The 19,562-nt window shown below is 42.0% G+C and overlaps 1 protein-coding gene across 4 annotated transcripts in view; it reads right to left on the reverse strand.

Moving 5' to 3' along the window:
- The window catches only part of SORCS1 (sortilin related VPS10 domain containing receptor 1), a 571,273-nt gene extending 551,933 nt beyond the window's left edge, over positions 1 to 19,340 (reverse strand). For 3 of the 4 annotated variants that reach the window (XM_065920116.1, XM_065920114.1, XM_065920115.1), the window contains exon 1: positions 18,768 to 19,322. In XM_065920116.1, the coding sequence (XP_065776188.1) occupies positions 18,768 to 19,322 (555 nt within the window). Of the gene's footprint in view, positions 1 to 18,767 lie in introns of all 4 variants that reach the window. The other variant, XM_065920117.1, reaches the window with a different exon arrangement.
- Between the last annotated feature and the right edge of the window lie 222 nt (positions 19,341 to 19,562).

Below are 19,562 nucleotides of genomic sequence, written 5' to 3' on the forward strand. Positions count from 1 at the left end.
AACCTGTGTCTCCTGCTCTGGCAGGTGGATTCTTTACCCCTGAACCACCTTGGAAGCCCTTGTGGAACACTACCTGAATTTAAAGACAGAACAAGATCCTGCACCTAGTTCGTCTCTGCCAAACAAATCAGAGTCCATGGCCTTGGCTTAGCCTGCACTCAGCAGGGGGTGGCTGCAGCCCAAGGCAGAAGCCAGGTTCAGCGCCATCTCGTAGAGAACAGCTCCACCTGCTGAACTCTTGGACATTCCTCTCCCCCTTCATCAGTTTTCTTCTGTGTAGGAGTGACCACGATTTTTGAGAAATAATAGTATCACAGAAGAGACACAGAGGAATTTTGCATTTGTTTCCTTGCCTGCATTTTTTTATGGGACGGTAAGGACCCAGTGTGACAAATATCCACATCACCTCTTGAAAAGAAAGGAGCAGCTATGTCAGTATGCCAAGACTTTCTGCATTGCCTTTTTTTTTTTTTTTTTTTTAATAAAGAATTAAGCCATCAGGGTACCTGGTGCTATTTAATCTACCTCCTTCTTCTGCAAAGTGGTGATAATCTTCGTCTTCCTGTGGATGAAGGGGGAGGTGTGAAAAGCATTCCAAATTCTCTGCTCATATCCACCAGCAAATAATGTGATAAATACTGATGTGGGTGGTAGGTGGTGTTAAAACATGGGCAAGCAATGAATAAAGCAGATTGTTTGGTAGGAAAATCCTGGGCAAACACACTAGGCATTCCCTGATGGTACAAGTTATTTGAATTACCAGAAATAGTGAAGTGTAAGTGGCTGAACTGAATCACCTAAAGAAGAAAATGAGGAGACTGGAGGAAGGCCAGAGACCAAGAACTTCTGGGAAGGAAATGTTTTGTCATTCATCCCAGGTTGCAGAAACGGTCTTGTCAAAAGGCAAGATGCAAAACCCATTTACTATTCCGGTTTTCTGTCTCTATCACAGTACAGATACTGTATTTTAAGAAGCCCTGTCCAGTACTAGATTACTGTGCAGGAAAATTAACCAGTATGCACCAATGTTTTAACAAAGAAAGATGATAGGTCTTAATTAGAAGCCCATGCTTTTGCAAGCAGTTTTGCATAAATAAAATGCTAGCAGCCCTAAAAATAAGAAAGTCCATTAAAAACACAAACAACTTGGCTATAAGTCAGTTTTAATAACAAATCAAGGTCAGACCATTCAAACTTGTTCTCATTGAATTAAGACAACTCAGCTGTTAGGTTGAAATGCAGCAGGTTGCACACATCATAAGACAGCTTAAACAGTCCTTGAGCTGGAGGAAAAACTCCTTTCTCAGTCTTAAATAGAAAGGAGGTATTTTCCAAGTGAGAGAAGGAACTATAGCAAGAAGAAAAGATCCCAAATTCTTTGCTAGATAACTTCATTTGAACTCTATTTTTAATTCAGTGCTCATAGCTACTACTAGGTTTGAAATAGTTTTATCATTTTTTAGATAAATTTGCTAGATAACTTTGCTAGATAACTTCACTCAAACTCTATTTTTAATTCAGTGCTTATTGCTACTACTAGCTTTGAAATAGTTTTATCATTTTTTTAATCTACACATAAAATGTTTGCCTCGTCATACGACTGGGGCAAGCATTTTGGTTTTCATAGAAAATAAGTCCCATAATTTTATTATATCCTTGAAAAACAGAATTTGACTCAAAATGTGAAAATAACGCAAAGGCACTGAAAGAGATTATCTAGCTATAAGTATGCCTGGTGATATAGATATAGAGGCAGAAGCAAATATGTGTGGGCATATAACTATCCTTCACATACACACAAATACTAATCTGTCAATGTCCATGATAAAAAGAACTGTAAATGTTTCTATTTATTTAGATACAGATTTCTATGAATACATTTTTTTCATTATTTTAACCATGCCAACCAACATGCTACCTGTTGCTCAATAATCATCTAATTAAAAAAAAAATACATTTCCTTCATACTTTTTCAATTAGCCCCTAAGCAATGAGGAAACTTTGACAGTTCTGCAAAGTCTACTTCTCAAAAATACACCTGGATCAAAAATACTCTCAGACCCTGTAGAGTTAGTAGGTGGACTACTAAGCTCTAAGTCCAAGGACTATCACTGGGTCTGATCAGGAATAAATCCCGTGTCTGGCATATGCATGCACTCAACAATGAATGGCTGAATACATGAAAAATGTGACGCTACTTGAAGATAAAACACCATGCTGTCCTAAATGCAGTAGAATATAATGTCCAAGAGCTGAGAATTTTTAGATCACAACTATCTGGATTGAAATTTCAATTCTATATTCTGCTATCCCTGTGATGCTGGGTGAGTTACTGAACTTCCCATCTTTCAGTTACTTTATTTCTAAAATGGGGATAATGACAGTATTTACTCACTATTGTTACTAATATGTGTATTTCCAGAATTAGTGCCTTGCACACTGCAAACACCCAACAAGTATTGGTTAAAATCATATTAGCTATAGCCTGAGCCCTAGATAAACAGCAGTCCTCACCCACCTTTAATTGAAATCTTATTATGTCCAAACTCACTTGGAAAAGTCAGCAAGTCTCAAGTTACCCTCTCAGGTAAGTGTGCCTGAAAGACCATGCAGTTTTTTAACCCATAATTCTTTTCCCATTGTCATGATGCTGTCAGTTCAGTACATTACCACAAATGCAATTTTATCTTTCACAATGCAATAGCTGCTCATCGTTTTGTCACATGTTCTGGCTCTTCTGAGACTTTTGTATCGTGGGGACTGGTTCTCAATCCAGCTCCTTAAATGAGGAGCATGAAGGTATTTTCTCCCTCAGGCCTGAGGCAGTGCAAGCCTCCATCAGCCATCAGAGCACCCTGGTATTTGGCTCATCAGAACTCTTTAAGAAGCATCACTAGCCTTCCTGGGATGAGAATGCTCTGACTCTGCATGTCTCTCTCTCTCACTCTCCTCAATCTTTATCTCAATGTCTCTCTCTACATTGGGGCCATACTAGAATTATTTGGATGAGGTAATCTGCATAGCTTATACTTCAGGAATTGAGTCGGAGAAAAATAGCCAGACAGCCCATCATCATGCTGTCTAAATACTGACCATTTACTTCCCGGACTGTAAAAGGTGTCAGTAAAACAATCCTATACTGCTTTAGAGTTGTGATATTTTAAAGCATGTTTATCAAGCATCTCCTATGTGCCAGATCTTGGTCTGTAAAATGAATGAAATGCAGTCTTGCCCTCAAGGAGTTCACCATTAACTGGAATACAAACCAGATGATGCTTAGTGATTGAACAGGGCGTGAGATCTCTTTTCAGAAGAATCAGGTATCACTTTTCTTTGGAAGTAATGGATAAATTCTCAGGAGGCAATATCGAAGTAAGGACTTAAAACATGAAGTAGATTTAACTGGGCATGAAGTAGTATGAGCAAAGGGACAAGAAGTGAGAATGAAAGGTCCACGTTGGGACTGGGAATTTCCAACGGCTAAGAGTATGAAGCCTGTGAAACAAGAAAACCATGCAGGCGGCATCTGCAGTATCTTTATCGTGCCACACTGCTTATATTATCTTAAAATCTGTATCAAAAAATTTGAAGTGTCACAATGTATCACTCTTCTTTTTTAATTTTTCTTAATCATTTAAAAGTATAAAAATATTCTTAGCTTATGGGTCATACGCAAACAGTGATAGGACATTTTAGGCCCATGGGGTGTAGTTTATCAACCCTTGCCTTAAATAAACTACTGCAAATGCCACCTACAAAAGAAAGATAAGTTAATTTTTAAATGGGAAATCATTGCTGCTTCTTTACAGATATTTTCAAGACCAACATCTAGGCTGAATATGAGGTACTCAGGTACTTCTAAAGGCGGTGGGGTTTTAAGGCAAATATAATTTTTCCTTCTTCTTCCCTAAGGCTTTAAGTTAAATGAATATCAAGGAGAGTCTCATACGTGAAATCAAACAAAGCTGGGTGACTGGAAAACAGCCTGTCTTAGTCTGTGCAGACCTGTGAGAAAATACCATAGATTAAGTGATTTATAAACAACAGACATTTCTTTCTCATGGTTCTGTAGTCTAGGAAGCCTAAGATCAAAAGGTCATAAGATCCAATATCTGGTGAGGGTCCCCGTCCTAATCAGAGACTGGTGCCTTCTTGCTGTGTCCTCACGTGATAGAGAGGACAAGGCAGCATCATAGGTCACTTTTATAAGGGTACTAATGGCTTCTCTTGGTGACTGCAGCCATGAAATTAGAAGACGCTACTCCTTGGGAGGAAAGTTACGACCAACTTCGATAGCATATTAAAAAGCAGAGACATTACTTTGCCAACAAAGGCAGTGTCTGGCCAAGGCTATGGTTTTTCCAGTGGTCATGTATGGATGTGAGAGTTGGACTGTGAAGAAAGCCGAGCGCCAAAAAATTGATGCTTTTGAACTGTGGTGTTGGAGAGACTTGAGAGTCTTGAGACTCTTGAGAGTCCCTTGGACTGCAAGGAGATCCAGCCAGTCCATCCTAAAGGAGATCAGTCCTGAGTGTTCATTGGAAGGATTGATGCTGAAGCTGAAACTCCAGTACTTTGGCCACCTCATGCGAAGAGTTGACTCATTGGAAAAGACCCTGATGCTGGGACAGATTGGAGGCAGGAGGAGAAGGGGACAACAGAGGATGAGATGGCTGGATGGCATCACCGACTCAATGGAGATGAGTTTGGGTAGACTCTGGGAGTTGGTGATGGACAGGGAGGCCTGGCATGCTGCAGTTCATGGGGTCACAAAGAGTCGGACACGACTGAGCGACTGAACTGAACTGAATGGCTTCCCTGGTGGCTCGGATGGTAAAGAATCCATCTGCAATGTGGGACACCTGGGCTTGATCCCTGGGTTGGGAAGATCCCCTGGAGGAGGACATAGCAACCCACTCCAGTATTCCTGCCTGGAGAATCCCCAAGGGCAGAGAAGCCTGGAGGGCTATAATAGTCCACGGGGTTGCAAAGATTCGGACATGACTGAGCAATTAAGGACATATACATACACTGAATGTCATTCATAAGGGCTCTGTCTTCATGATATAATTACCTCCTGAAAGCTTTGTCTCCTAACACCATCAATGTGGAATTAGGTTTCAACATACAAACACTCAGATCATAGCAAATTTTATCCTGCTTTAGGGATAGTCATTTATGTATCTAAGGAGATATTTGCTATCAGCTGAAAAAATCATTCCCAAGTCATTTCTCTGCCAAAATGATAAAACTCCTGAGTCATTTAATTTACTACAGTAGCATAAAATATTAGTAAAAAAAATCCTAAATCATGATAGCTCGGAGGCAGATCTGGACATTATAACATCATCTCAAGCCATAGTCTGTTTGAAAGTTATATCCATGGAAAGGGCAGAAGTCAAAAAGTCCAGAGAAGTGCCTTCTCAACACTTACGAGGTGGTGATCTGGTTCTAAGGACACATGCTCCCTCAACTCTAGCCATGCCTTTCCTCACCAGCTACCCTCTTATGTTCTTTTTTATCTTATTTCTTCTTTGTGGACAAGAAGTAGGTAAAGGGAACAATCAGTGAAAAGCCAAATCTATTCTTGGGAAATTTTCTATGTATTTACTTTATGTATACTTTATGTCCTCTTTGCAAAGCATAACCACTTAAGTCTGGATGACCCTGATTCAGAATATCCAGGGGAATAGTATACTGCTTTCTCCTACTGCCTTGAATAATCATACTGCAATCCTAAGTGGTGACCATCCAACTCATCCTGAATGAGTTCCACATATTGACTAGGGAAGCGAGATCAAGAAAATGACATAAACACTCACGTTTAACTCTAAAACATACAGAATGACCAAGGAATAATCCCTTGAGTGTTTATTTAATCAAATTCTATTGTGAAGAGAGAAGACAGAAATCATTTAAAATTGTGCATCTGCGTGTGTGTATAGGCGAGTACTCATGGCAGTGAAAGGATTCAGGTGAATAACTTCACCCTTTGGGAAAATCAGATTCCTTTGGCCAGTTTTAGACCAAGTACTTAAGAGGACATTTCAAACTGGGGTGTCTAACCTGATATCAAAATACACCATGAGTTTTGATCCCAAATATCTTGGGCACTGAGATGATGAAGAAGGAAAGTACCATTCTAATCACAGCTTGTTGATTCAAGATCTGGAGAGTTTAAAATGGGTAGGAGTGGCCTTACCTCCTGCCCAGCCCCATTCTGTCTGCAAACTCTTAACCTTGCATAAAGACCTGGCTTAAATGTCATTTCCCCAAGACTTGCCTCCCACTCTCAGAAAAAAATTAATTGTCCCCAGCTCATCCTTGCTTGCATAGCACTTTGCACTAAACTCTAATAGCTATTATGCACTTACCACACTAAATTGCTATTTATCTGTTTATGTGTCTGTCTATTTCCACAAGAATATGCACCCTCAAGGGTAAAGATCAGGTCTTATTTATCTTGTATTCCCAGCACTCAGTAGTGTGCTGACACGTCAACCACTTAAAACATGTTTTAGGATTTTTATTATTAAAGAAATGCATGCCCATGTTAAAAATTCAAAATAGCATGGACTAGTATAGAAGAAAATGTTAGAAGCTGCCTTTCTATCATCCAGACCATCAGTCCTATTCCCCAATGAGATCTAAGAGATTTTTCAAAGTATATAAAGACTACATGCACCTCTTCCACTGCACACCCCACTCACCAGCATATTTGGCTCTAAAAGCTGTCCAGCATGCAAGACGGGCCGCTGCTAGCAACACGACCTGGCTGGGTGTGAAAGCCTCCAGAGCAAAGGCCAGAGACATGCTGTCACTATAGTGGGAAATACTACAGCCAGACTAGGTAGAAATTAGTTCTACATTATGAATTAAAAACAAGTTCTCTCTACTCAGGGCTTCCCTGTTTGCTCAGATGGTAAAGAAACTGCCTGCAATGCAGGAGACCCGGATTGATCCCTGGGTCAGGAAGATCCCTGGAGAAGGGCATGGCAACCCACTCCAGTACTCTTGCCTGGAGAATTCCATGAACAGAGGAGCCTGATGGGCTACCATCCATGGCGTCACAAAGAGTCGGACGCTATTGAGAAACTTTCACATTCACTACTTTTCTCTCTACTCACTGACATTTTTCCTCTCTTGTTTTGATCTCTAACTCTCTGACTTATTCTGTCTCTACGCCTTGGTTACAAGTCTGTCTTTGTCTCCTGTCTTCCTTTCTCAATCCACAGTTTCACTGGCTCATTGCACCTTATCTTCTCTTTATAATCTTCTTTTGTCTACTTTTCCTGTCTATGTTTTGCTCTCTGTCTCTCTCTGCCACTCTCATGGTCTCGCACTCTCTCTTCCTCTCCCTTTATTCCTTCTCTTTTTCCATCTCACTGCTTCCATTGTCTCTCAATCTCTTCCTCTTGGTTTCTTTGTCCTCTTTCCTCATTCTGGAGATCACTGTCCATTCATCTCTCACAATCAGCAAACATTCTCACTGTGGCCATTCAGCAGTATCTAGTAGTTCACTTTTAAGAGTGGAAATTTAAAGATACCGGTGCTGCGAATACACAGAGATGCACGAGATGCCCACAACTATGACGCATGTACTAGTATAAACATACATGAGAGAGAGATGGAGCCCAAGATCAAGAAAGAGGCTGAGATGCAAATTAAAAGGCATGCTTCAACAACAACAACAACAACAACAACAAAAAACCCCTGGGCACCAGCTCCTTCCCAACAATAGTGACTGGAAGCAAATCAGGCAACTTGAACGTGGGCTCTTTGTCTAGTTCAGTTTGCCTGGAATGCAATTCTGGTGCGGCCAAGGTCACAAACTTGCTTGTTCTCTCCTGTTTTGTTTTTCTTCCTTTTTTTCATTTTTCAAATAATCTTTAAAAATAACTCAAGCGATGCACATTTATGGGAAAACAATAACACCAAAACTATGGGCAAACAAAATCAGCTACAATCTGAGCGTTCATAATCGGAGGCAAGCATTTTGAACCATACCTTCCCTCTGCTTCTATTACACAAGTGAAATTTTATATAATATTTTGTAAAGTATTGAGCCACTTCTAAGTATATTTCTAGGGTCTTAGGATATATAAGGGGACAACACAGTCATTAAAAAAATAAAAAGAAACACTTTGTGGGGCTTACATCTGTTGTTGTTGTTGTTTAGTCACTAAGTTGTGTCCAACTCTTTTGCAACCCCATGGACTGTAGCCCACCAGTCTCCGCTGCCCATGGGATTTCTCAGGCAAGAATACTGGAGTGGGTTGCCATTTCCTTCTCCAGGCGATCTTCCCGACCCAGGGATTGAACCTGCATTCCCTGCAATGGCAGGAGGATGATTTACCACTGAGTCACCTGAGAAGCACTTACATCTGTACTATTTTTTAATTTTAATTTTATATTTTCTTTTATTTCCCCTTTCTTATATTTTGTGGAACATTTATATATATATATATATATATGTACATATATATATATGAGACACATAAGCAATCTTTTAATGGCTGAATATTCTACAACATTCATATGGAAGGTCGTGAGTTGTCTCTTCCAGGTGAAAGCCAGTTTTTCCCATGGAAATATCAAACAAAACAGCAAATATTTAGTAAGCTAGTTGTGATGTCATGATTCATAATAAAACTATATATATTTTGCCTCAGTCCCCATTTCTGACACAGAACTTCTAAAATTCCTGGATTTTCCTGTGATGAGATGTTAATGAGGTGACTTTGGACCACAATTAAGGGTGTAGGCTGATTGCCAAAATACTAACCATGTGATTAGAGGGTTGAAACTTTCAGTCCAACCCTCATGACCTCTGGGGAGGGGAAGGGGGCAGAAGTTTGAATCAATGCCCAGTGGCCAAGGATTTAATTGTTCCTGTGTAATGAAAGCTCCATAAAAACTAAGACAGGGTTCTAAGAGCTTCTGGGTTGGTGAATAGTCGGAGATCAAGGAGAGGGGTGCATTTAGCACAGGAAGGCCCCACACCCTTCCCCCATGCCTTGTCCTGGGCACCTCTGCCATCTACTGTCCCTGAGTTATATTCATTCATGATGAACTGGTGATCTAGCAAGTGAAAAGCTTCTCTGAGTTCTGTGAGCCACTCTAGCAAATGAATCAAACACAGGAGGAAGTTGTTGAAGCCTCCCATCTACAGCCTGTCAGGCCGAAGTGCAGGTGGTCACCTGGACTTGGGGCTGACCCTGGAAGTGGGAAGTGTGGGGCATGGTCTTGTGGGACTGAGTCCTTAACCTGTGAAATCTGATGTGACCTCTGGGTAGACAGTGTCAGAATTAAAGCATTGGACATCCACCTGGTGTCAGAGAAATGCTTATTGGTGTATAAACTACCAACCTCCCACTCACACTGGAGACTTGGACTGGAACCCTATAACGACTATCACGTGCGAATAGTTAGAGATGATGAAAGGCAAAACAAAAAGAGTAGACGAGAGTCCTGGCCTCATTATAAGAAAATGGAACTGGAATAAAAAAACAAACAAACAAAAACGGAGAAACAGAAGCATTGAGCAACATATTACAAACATCTCTTAGTAAGTCATACTCAAACACTGTTAGTAACAGTACTACTACTAACAAAATAATGATGATAACAACAATAATAATAGGTTACCTTTATTGATTTCTTACTATATGGCAGATGCCACTGAAAATGGCAGCATTTTTCTATCTGTTGTCTCTCTTAACCATCAAGAAACCATAGAGAAAATACACCACTATTACTCCTATTAAACACATGAGGCAACTAAGACACCAAGTTACAAAGCTAACCTCCAGAGCTCAGGTATCTGGGAACAGGAATGCAAACCAATTATTAAATGCTATGTTATATTTACAACAATGTACTCTTTTAGCCACTTGTTTTGCCCAAGGACATATGGACATCCAGGAAAGAGAACAGCATAGGATATATTCAGTGATAGAAACATCACCATCTGACATAAAGGCACCATCTTTCTCTGCCTGGGGCACCTGTGCCATTTTATCTCTCTCTTTCTCTTACAGAACCTTCCACCAGGTTCTCACCACTGGGGACATAATTTTCATTGCACAGGTGATTAAAGTGTTGGACTTCAGTTCTCCTTGTAGAAAAGTAAAGCATACTGATCTAAGATTGTGCAGACAACAGAAGGGGCTCATAGACCGCAAAACTCACACAAAAATTTTTAGGAAAATTATTATCAAACTTCAGTGTTCCTAAGAGCATTTGAAAAACATAGATTCCCAGCCCCCATCAGCAGATTCAAAAGCAGGTCCCAAAAAGGTGAATTGAAAAGCGCTGCCCTAGGTGCCGAAGGAGGGAGCCCATGGCCGCTCAGTTAAGAAATCCTCTGTCAATTCAGCAAAACGCGAGGCAGGGTAAACAGGACTGCAGATAGGTTTCTAAGCAAAGTGACAACCGTCCCTAAAATAGCTTTTTCTCCCCTTGAATGATTCTAATCAAGAGTGCAAGTTTTGGAATGTGTAGAGATAGGGAAAGACCTTTTGCTTTTCACCTCCCTCCAGAGGCCCTGGAGCAGGATCCACCGCCCACAGTTTTCTGCCTCAATAGCCTCTGCAAGTCTGATTAGGGGAAGACCACTGCAGACATTAATTCACTGGCTTCAGGGCACAACATGATTAGTTGGTTGTCTGAAAACCTGATTCTTATTAGCACCTCCCTTAAAGACTGTTCCAGTTGTCCACACTGTCACTCCTGGGTCATCAGCCAGCAGGGAGAAACCAATCAGCACATCCACACATCCTCCCCGATAACAAGCTAACACATATTAATAACCCCAGACAAGCCACTCCCGGGGCGGGATGAGTGGAGGGGAGGGCTTTGATCAAGCTCCATCGTGGAGCAGCTTATTTCCAAGTAAAGTATATCAGGTCATGGACCTCAGATCGGGGTGACATGGAAGGAAGCACCCCAAAGTGGGGCCCTCTTGCCAAGGGTTCTCCCACAGTTCTCTACACTGACTTAAGGCATTATCTCAAAAAGAAACTCAGAGGTAAGCCCTGATGAAGGGACAGCATGATCAAATGGAAAAGGTTCTGGAGCCAGAAAGGGCAAAATCAAATTCTATCACTGCCACCAGCTTCGAGTTGGGTGAACTCGGGCCAAATCGTTAAGCCTTGACTTCCTCAGCTTTAGAACACGGATAATGATATCTAGTGCATAAGACTGGTGTGAGGATGAAGTGAAATAACATGGCAATGCTCCAGAATGTACTTCCAGGGAATCTGGTCACTAAATTGCTATTATTGTTAAGAATGATTTCTGTTATAATCAATACAGCTTATCTGGCTGCAGAGAGTCTCCCTAGTATGGGGCAAACTCCCTCTGCTCCCTTCTCCCACCTCAACCTCATCCCCACACCCGAAAGTTAGAAGAAGCAGAAAAGGCAATAGCTGGTAACTCTGTTACAATCCTTGAGCAAATAAAATCCACGGGAGTCAACAAGGCATCCCTTCAGTTTGACTACCGCTGCTCTCCAAAGTTGAAGCTCTAGATTCCTTTGACCGAGACCATACTTAGTATTACTTTCAACTAGATTTCATAGGCATAAGGCAATTAAAGAAGGAGAAGAGATGGCTCTCCCCCTCTTCTCTGCAAGTGCCTGCTGCAATAAGCCCAGTGATAAGTAATCTCATCTCTGAAGACCATTAGTTTTGGAACACACATGGTAGACAGGTTATTACTGGAGACTTTACTTGCAAGAAAGTCCCATCATCTCCCTCTAGGGTCCCTTTTAAAAGATTTAAACAATGCCAAGAGCATGACTTTTGACCAGACCACTTGCTCTGAAGCCCAGGCCAAATAACTCAAATAGCTGAGCCTAGAACTCAGGAGTTCCATGGCCAATTCATACTTCACCCTGGGATGGCAACCACTGCAGACACAGGTGCGTGGGCTTGAGGCAAGCTGTGAAGCTAGGATGCAGCTGCGTCCTAACTCCTGGCTGTGAAAAGCCAGTGGCGTTCCAAGCCGAGAATCAGTCGTGCTGTGTGACAAAACATTTTTGACCCTCTGCTTCCACTAACAGACCCACTTAATACCAAGACCCTGCTTTCCCTCTTTGAGAAGTGCGGATGGTATTTGTCTTTTCTATCTCCTAGGACTGTTGCAAGAATGAAAACTGAAGTCATCAAAGTAATGTTTCCATCTTTGAAAACTGAGGCATTTTTCAAAGGAAAAGGGCTATCTCCAATCTAAAGTGGTATAACAACATTCAGGAGTGCTATAGAAATAGACACAATATCTTTCATACACATGCAAAATTTCATGTAGGAGTTCCCGCAGAGCACTGACGTCCTTTTTTCCCCCTACCTACATTTTAGAATAGGCTCTCTTTTTCCTTGCAAACTGTGCTCGGTAAGAGTCCAGCTTTGTTTCTCTCCAACTACGGGACTGTTCCACCCATCCCGGAGGCGCGGAATGCGCACTCCTCCTCGGGAGTAACCACTGCCCTTTCATGGAGCCTGGTTCCACCCCACACTGACCACGCCTATTTTCTGCCATCCCTTTGGCCACTTCAGGGATACTGTTTGGCTAGTTTCCCCTCTAGGACACACAGGTGCATTCACCAACCTTTCCAGCCAGAGATATATGACAGTAATTGAGACATACACAAAGACAGGACAAATATTTTCCATACATTTAGTTAACAGAAGCTGTCAGGAAGCCAAATTAATTTATCTTCCAGGCAGCCCAGCCAGTGATATTTCTAATCAAGAAGTTAAAACAAACAAAAAAAGGTCTGTTGGTGAAAACTGCGTGTGAAAAATGTCAGGGTGAAAATGAAACAATGATGAATCCAGCTGAAATTTAATGTGCAAATAAGGGCAGTTATGCCCTCAAGTGACCATACAGGTTTTTATTAATATTTTCTATTTGGGCTTGGAATACAGCCAAACTCACTAGGAGATGAGTGTGTATATGCTTAAATCATGTTTTTGAAACTATTTCTAAGATTAAAATCGTAAACATAGTCTACATTTAACATAGGTCAATTTCCTTGATATAGATAGGAATTTTTACATCTCCACTCTCAAATTTACTCATGCCATCCATTCAGCTCAAAATATCCTTGTAATAATATCCGTCTTTTAATTAGAAATTTCTCTGCATTTTAAGGTTCAGCTGAAGGACCTACTTTGCAATAAAGTTTGGAGATCACCTGAGACAAAAGGTGCCTGCCTAACCTATCAACTCCTGCAGCACCTGACACCCCCAGAGGACCCTTACCTTCTGCTGCTTCCTCAGGGCATTCTTTGGGTAGCAGCCTGAAAGCTCTTTGAGGGCCGGTATCATTTTTTCTCATCCTTATGCGTCAATCCACATATGTTCCTACTATCAGTGCCTGACAAATATTAGGATTCAATGCATGTTCATAGAATTAAAAGTAAATATGATACTTTGTATAATTTGTGTAAGCTTCTTACCTTAATGCTGCCATATGACAAGCCCACCTTAAATATGAGCAGCTACTATTCTCTTAAATAAATAAGAAAATTGCATCAACTTCTCTATCCTAGCTTATGAGTTTCTGGGATCCTTCTTTAAAAGGATGTGGACATAATTTTCAAAGTCAACACTGATGTCAATTTACTCTAAGAAAAAAAATCCCATTAAAACATCTCAAGGGATCTTTACTTTCCAATTTCACAATAGGTTGCAATTTTTTTGTTCAAAGATACTGGTGGCTCAGATGGTAAAGAATCCACCTGCAATGCAGGAGACCCAGATTTGATCCCTGGGTCACAAAGATCCCCTGGAGAAGGGAACGGCTACCCACTCTAGCATTCTTCCTGGAGGATTTCACGGACAGAGGAGCCTGGACTCTACAGTCCATGGATTGCAAAGAGTCGGACACAGCAGCATGACTAACACTTTTACTTTCATCAAAGGTCTTAACCTGAAGATATGATTTAATAAACTTAATAATCTATATTTTGTTGCAAATCTACATTGAAATGAATGCCTGCTTGGGTCTCAAATGCCTTAATTTCCTATTAAGATATGCATATAAACCACAGAAAGAGGAAGAATCTTGTGAAATGAAAGGCTTGCTCATTCATAGGTCAAGAGTATAGCTCCGTGTGTCATTTCTGAATCCTGAATACTCCCAGGGCACTTTATTTAGATGTAGAAGGTGCAAAATACCTACAGGTTGACAAAAATTTTTAATTGGATTACAATCTGTAAGGGATTTCAGTGATGTTATGTTATATTCATGTCATTTTACAAAGGATAAAATTGAGGCTACAAAAGTTTGATAGACTATCAGGCATATCTAACTTTTGTGTATAGCCAAGACTATAACCCAGGAGTCTTAATTACCAGGAGAGATGTATTTCTGCTACACAAAATAAGAAGTACCATTTATTGAGCACTTGCTATGTACCGCCTCTTTGTGTAAGTGATATCAAATCTTCAGGGGAAAAAAAAAAAGATGTGCCCTCCCCATATTATAGTTGAGAAAATAGAAGCTCAAAGAATTTAAGGGTCTTGCTCAAAGCAGCATGCTGGGTCACTGGACAGCTAACATTCAAACTCAACTCTGCTTCCAAACCCATTGCCTTCCATGTCACACCACATTAACACCCATTAACAGAATAAAGTACTGATGAGAGAAGAAGGTATTATGTGGCTTGCTAGAGAAATCGAAAATCCTTTATCATTTCACTCTAGAAAAAAAAGTTTAAAAAATTACATGAAAGTATATAGTCAAATGAAGTATTCATAAGCAACCTCTCTATAAAATCAGATTTGTAATTAACTTAGAAAAGGAATCAATTCCTGAAGAACACCAGATCTGAAAGCTGAATGATGGCACATTACCTCGTGCTCAATGAATCACCAGGTGCAGATCCCATGTCTCAGTAAAGATGAAGATGTGGGCGGATAAGAGAACAGCCAAATCACTACTTTAAGGTAAAGAATGCAATGTGACAGGCACAGGTTATACACTCCTTGATTTCCTACAAAGAGATGGAGTTTCCAGCTAGGACTATGCCTTCCTCCACCATCATGTGAAATCTGTCCCAGACAGGAGTCTTTAAAATACAGATCTCCAAGGGTCTGGGATTTTCTACCCCACCTTAACGTCTCTAAGACAAGTCATTCTGTGGGACTTTGAAGTCAGATCACCCCGGGAGTCAGTGTCTGTTTTGCCACTGAACTGTTATATCTTTTTAGCAAATCATTTAACCTTCTGAAGCCTCAGTTTCCTCACTAACGCAATGGAGATAATAATATCTACTCATAAAATTTTTGTGAAAATTAAATGAAATAATGAATGTCAGGCATCTACCCCAAAACCTGACTCAAGTTGGGACTCAGTTTACTCACTAAGGATGGATAGCAAATGTCAAGTCCCAGGACAACAAAAGGCAAAAAAGTATACAAAAACCAACCAGATCATCATTCACTATGATAAATGCAGTATTAAAAATATCATAATAGCAAAATATGTCAAGTAAAAGCCTCTATTAACAAATCTTGTAACACTTTTAGTGAGAAAGGGACAAGAGAGTGAACTGAAATATTCAAATTGACTCCAGCATAAAAATATGAAAAAGAGATATTAACACTTGACACCTGCCTCAGGGATATTGTAAGGATTAATCAGTACAGAACTTTGAAATTCCTTGGATATAAAGAATAAACACATCCCCACCATACATATGTATAGATAAATATATATTTTAACAAACTAAGAACTACTCTGTAAATTTAGATCAGGGCACAGCATGCCTTGGATGAGTAGGGTAGGAACAATATGTTCTTGCTTACGACACCAAGCTCATGACAAATGATTCATACCCAGCACCTTTCATGCCAAAAGATCCCCCCAGGTGTTCTACCAACTTCATCAACACTTTTCATCAAGCTAGACTGCAGCACAGAGGAATCACATCACACCCACAGATGAGGCAAAACAGTCATATCTTTACCCAACTGCACAAGTCCAACAGAGGAGGGGGCAGGAAGGAGAAGGGAAAGAGTTTCGAGAAGGATCCAGAATTCTTCACAAGTTTGACAGGCAGCCTATAATTACCATACATTTACACCTTTAATGCAGATGCTATTGTCATCAGAAGCCCTACTTAGCAAAGACTTTTAGCTAAAGGTGAGGCAGGTTCAGAGGATGTGTATTGCCCCTGGCCCTGAATGGGTTGGGGGTGGATCCATAAGGGATGGCAGTTAAAGGAGGAGAAAATGAGAGCCCCACCCCCCACCCCCCACTCACTGCAGTCCTCAGAGTTAGGTTAGTGGATTTCTTCCTCTGGGGGAACGTGCAAAGCCATGAGATGAGCGTTACAAAGATGTATACACTACTTTACAGTCACGACGCCCTCTTAAGTATATCCTGGCACATAATTCTCAGTAATGAATCTGACAGGCATCCTCCCCTTCTGTTTTAGACATGAGGGAATCCACACTCAGGCAATCAGCTTGTCAGGATCAAACCACAAAAAGGCAGAACTAGAACTCAGGTCTCCACTCTGCTTTTCACATCACAACGTTGCCCAGAAAAGTTTCTTTCCACCTTCCTTACTTTCAAAAATATTTTAAACTTTCTCTTTCCTATGAATCTGGGATGGCTTTGTGGAAGCTCCTGATAAAACACTGTTTCTCTTCCTCTACTACCTATATGTATACACTGAGAAAAAAACTACAACAATTTGCATGTAAGTGGGCAGGGATGGAAGGTGTGACCTTGTAGAATGAAGACTTAGGATAGAGATCTCATTAGTTTACATGATTTCAATGCTCCAACTTTTAGCACTTTGATTATTTCCCACATCATCTCCAACTTCTTTACACGTCACCCATCCAAGCCTTGACCCATAAGCCTGACTGGGTTTATAAGCACCATTTAAAAAGGGCCAGCAGAGTTTGGCAGCATTTCTTAAATGGTGTCTAAAATTTGCCAAAGATGTACTCTCCTATTCTTGCTCTTTCCAAGATCTTTCAAGAGGTGAACTAAAGCAGAGGTCTAATGAGTGAGTGATATTTTACAGCCTGAATTACATTAAAAGCCAGAAATATTTTTAGTCCAAGGTCCTTTACTTCTTGATACAAGATCTAATATGTCTGATGTGTTTAAAAATCTCATCTTAAAGCTGAGGGCTTTGAGTTAATCACTTAAAACAGAGCAAAAGTTATTTAATCAGTTTAAGAAGATTCAAGTTCAAATTGGGGGATTAATTTTAGTGATTATGATATGAAAGATATGACAGTTAAGGTAAGGAATGAGGGCAAGGGTCTCCAGACCTTGAATGAAAAGAATTTCATTTTTAATTATGTGATTAAACCAGTACTAGCCATAGCTTTTGTCACAAAGGCTAAACTGTAGGGAAAGCCAGGCTGATATTCTCAGAGATATGATACAAAATATTATTTATCACAATTTTCTTTAATACAATTTATGTCTATGTACCCAAGAAATCCGTAATGATAGGTTCTTATTTTAAAATGTTCACAACTCTCATTTAAAAAGCTGACAATGAACAGTTTACTAAAGTGGCACTTCCCTGGGAAGGTTTCTGGCAATTACAACACAACTTAAAACATTTTCAAATGTACCAGGATGCACAGCTTGTGCCTAGTACAAATACCACAATCTCGGTAATCCGATAGAAGCTGAAACTTTGATTTTTCTTTTTCATTTTACCGTCCTTGGTTGCTATGTTCTTGTCTGCTTAAGGCAACATAGGGAAGTTTCCATACTTTTCAATCACCTACAGTCATTACCACCAAAGCTCTTTCTTAACTATTTCAGCTCCTTGAAGTTTCTAGGTGCAGTTTAAGTTGGAATAGCTCCCTCAGATTCCAGATATTCAGGTTTTTCCAAAAATCTAAAACCTTCCCTGACTTGGCTGCAGCTCATGGACTTGCAACCATGCTCCCCTCCCAAGTATCAGCCTCCTGGAAATCCAGTAATCCCTCTTCTTCCTTAACAAGGCAAGAGTGAAGTCTTTATTCGTGCTCTTCACTACAGGAGGTCAGGCAATGGAGGAGAACAGGGAGTTGTTGTCACAGAGATATATCTGATCTTCCTGGGACCGATCAAGTCCGAGAACAACCACTCATTCACAGGCTAGAAAGCCCCAGCTCTCCAAACACACTGGCTGATGCTGTTAGAAGATGCTGGAGAGTTCCCGTCCTGAAACTTGCATCCACTTGGTCCCCAGAAACAGAATGCATTAAGGGCAGCTCATTATCCACTGAATTTCTCTTCCGTACTAGGAAGAAGGGGTTAGGAGCTCTGCGCAAAAATAAAATTAAAAGGCTACAAATAAAGACTTAAAAAAAAAAAACCTTACTTGCTCTCATCCTTAAGTCTAGCAAGTAAAAGGAAAGTCACTTGAGGGAACAGGAGGCTGCCTGGAAATTTAACCCTTTCATTTCTGCATTCAGAATACTTTAACCCCCTCTGTTTGCCTCGTCTTGGCTCCATCCTACACCATTGAGACCAAAGAAACAGGAAAGAGGGATCTGCCTGCCCTGTAAGAAGCTTTGTTAGAGGTTTGGAGAGGTCTCCGGTGTTGCTGGGAAAGGGGTGGGGGTAACTACCTAGTTGGTGGCGTTTAATTCCTTGGGGAAAAGGGCAGGGAAGACTAATTTGCAGCATCTTTCAAGTCCCCAAACCCCATGTCCCCAAATTCTCCATCAGATCACACAGTTGACTTTAACCCTTTCCCTCTTCACCCCTTCGCCCTCAGTCCCACTTTACTCACGCTGCTGTTGTGGCCAGACCAGTGGACCATGGCTTGGTTGTGTGCTGAGTCGCCCGTCAGCGCGAACGTGGTGCTGGTCAGTTTCAGCTCCTCCAGCCGGAAGCGAGTGGCTTTGTCCGGGTCCCGCTCCGGAGTCCCAGGCTCCTGCTGCCCTCTGTCCCTTAGCACTCCCCGCGGGCTTCTACTCGTCCCCTCTCGCTCAGCCTTCTCTAGATCCTCTCCACTCCGTCTCTTCCGGCCAGAGCGTGAAGCGACCGCCACCGGCGCCCCAGTGCCCGGGGCCCGCTCCAGGCACAGCGCTCGGTCTCCGGGGGCCACTGCGAACAGGGGTCTTCCGAGTTGGGGCAGGGGCGCAGCAGGAGCTCTGCCTCGCGGCCCCTGGTGAGGAAGCCCCCCTGGGGTCGGAGCCCAGCGTGGAGCCGCGCTGGGATGCCGCGGGGGACAACAGGAGCCGCCGCCGCAGGAGCCCGGGGCGCAGAGGACCAAGAGCCCCGCGCCCGCGAGGAGCGCGCTCAGCCCGGCTGGGGAGCGGCCGCCGGCGCCAACTTTTCCCATCGCGGGAGCGGAGAGGAGCGGAGAAGGGGTCCCGGACCAGAGGCGGCGGTGCGGGGCTCTCAGCTGGCTGGCTGCGAGGGGCAGGCGCTCAGGACCCCAACTCCATCCAAGTTGGGCCGCGGTGGGGGCGGGCCGTGGCGGCGCGAGGCAGGTGGCGGCCGCTTGCTCGGGCTGGGTTGGTGCCGAGCACGGGTTCGGACAGAGCGAGCCGCCGCCACGCGGGGGTGGAGCCGAACTGAA

This window comes from Muntiacus reevesi, chromosome 2 (genome assembly GCF_963930625.1).
Source record: "Muntiacus reevesi chromosome 2, mMunRee1.1, whole genome shotgun sequence".
In the NCBI taxonomy this organism is placed as follows: domain Eukaryota; kingdom Metazoa; phylum Chordata; class Mammalia; order Artiodactyla; family Cervidae; genus Muntiacus; species Muntiacus reevesi.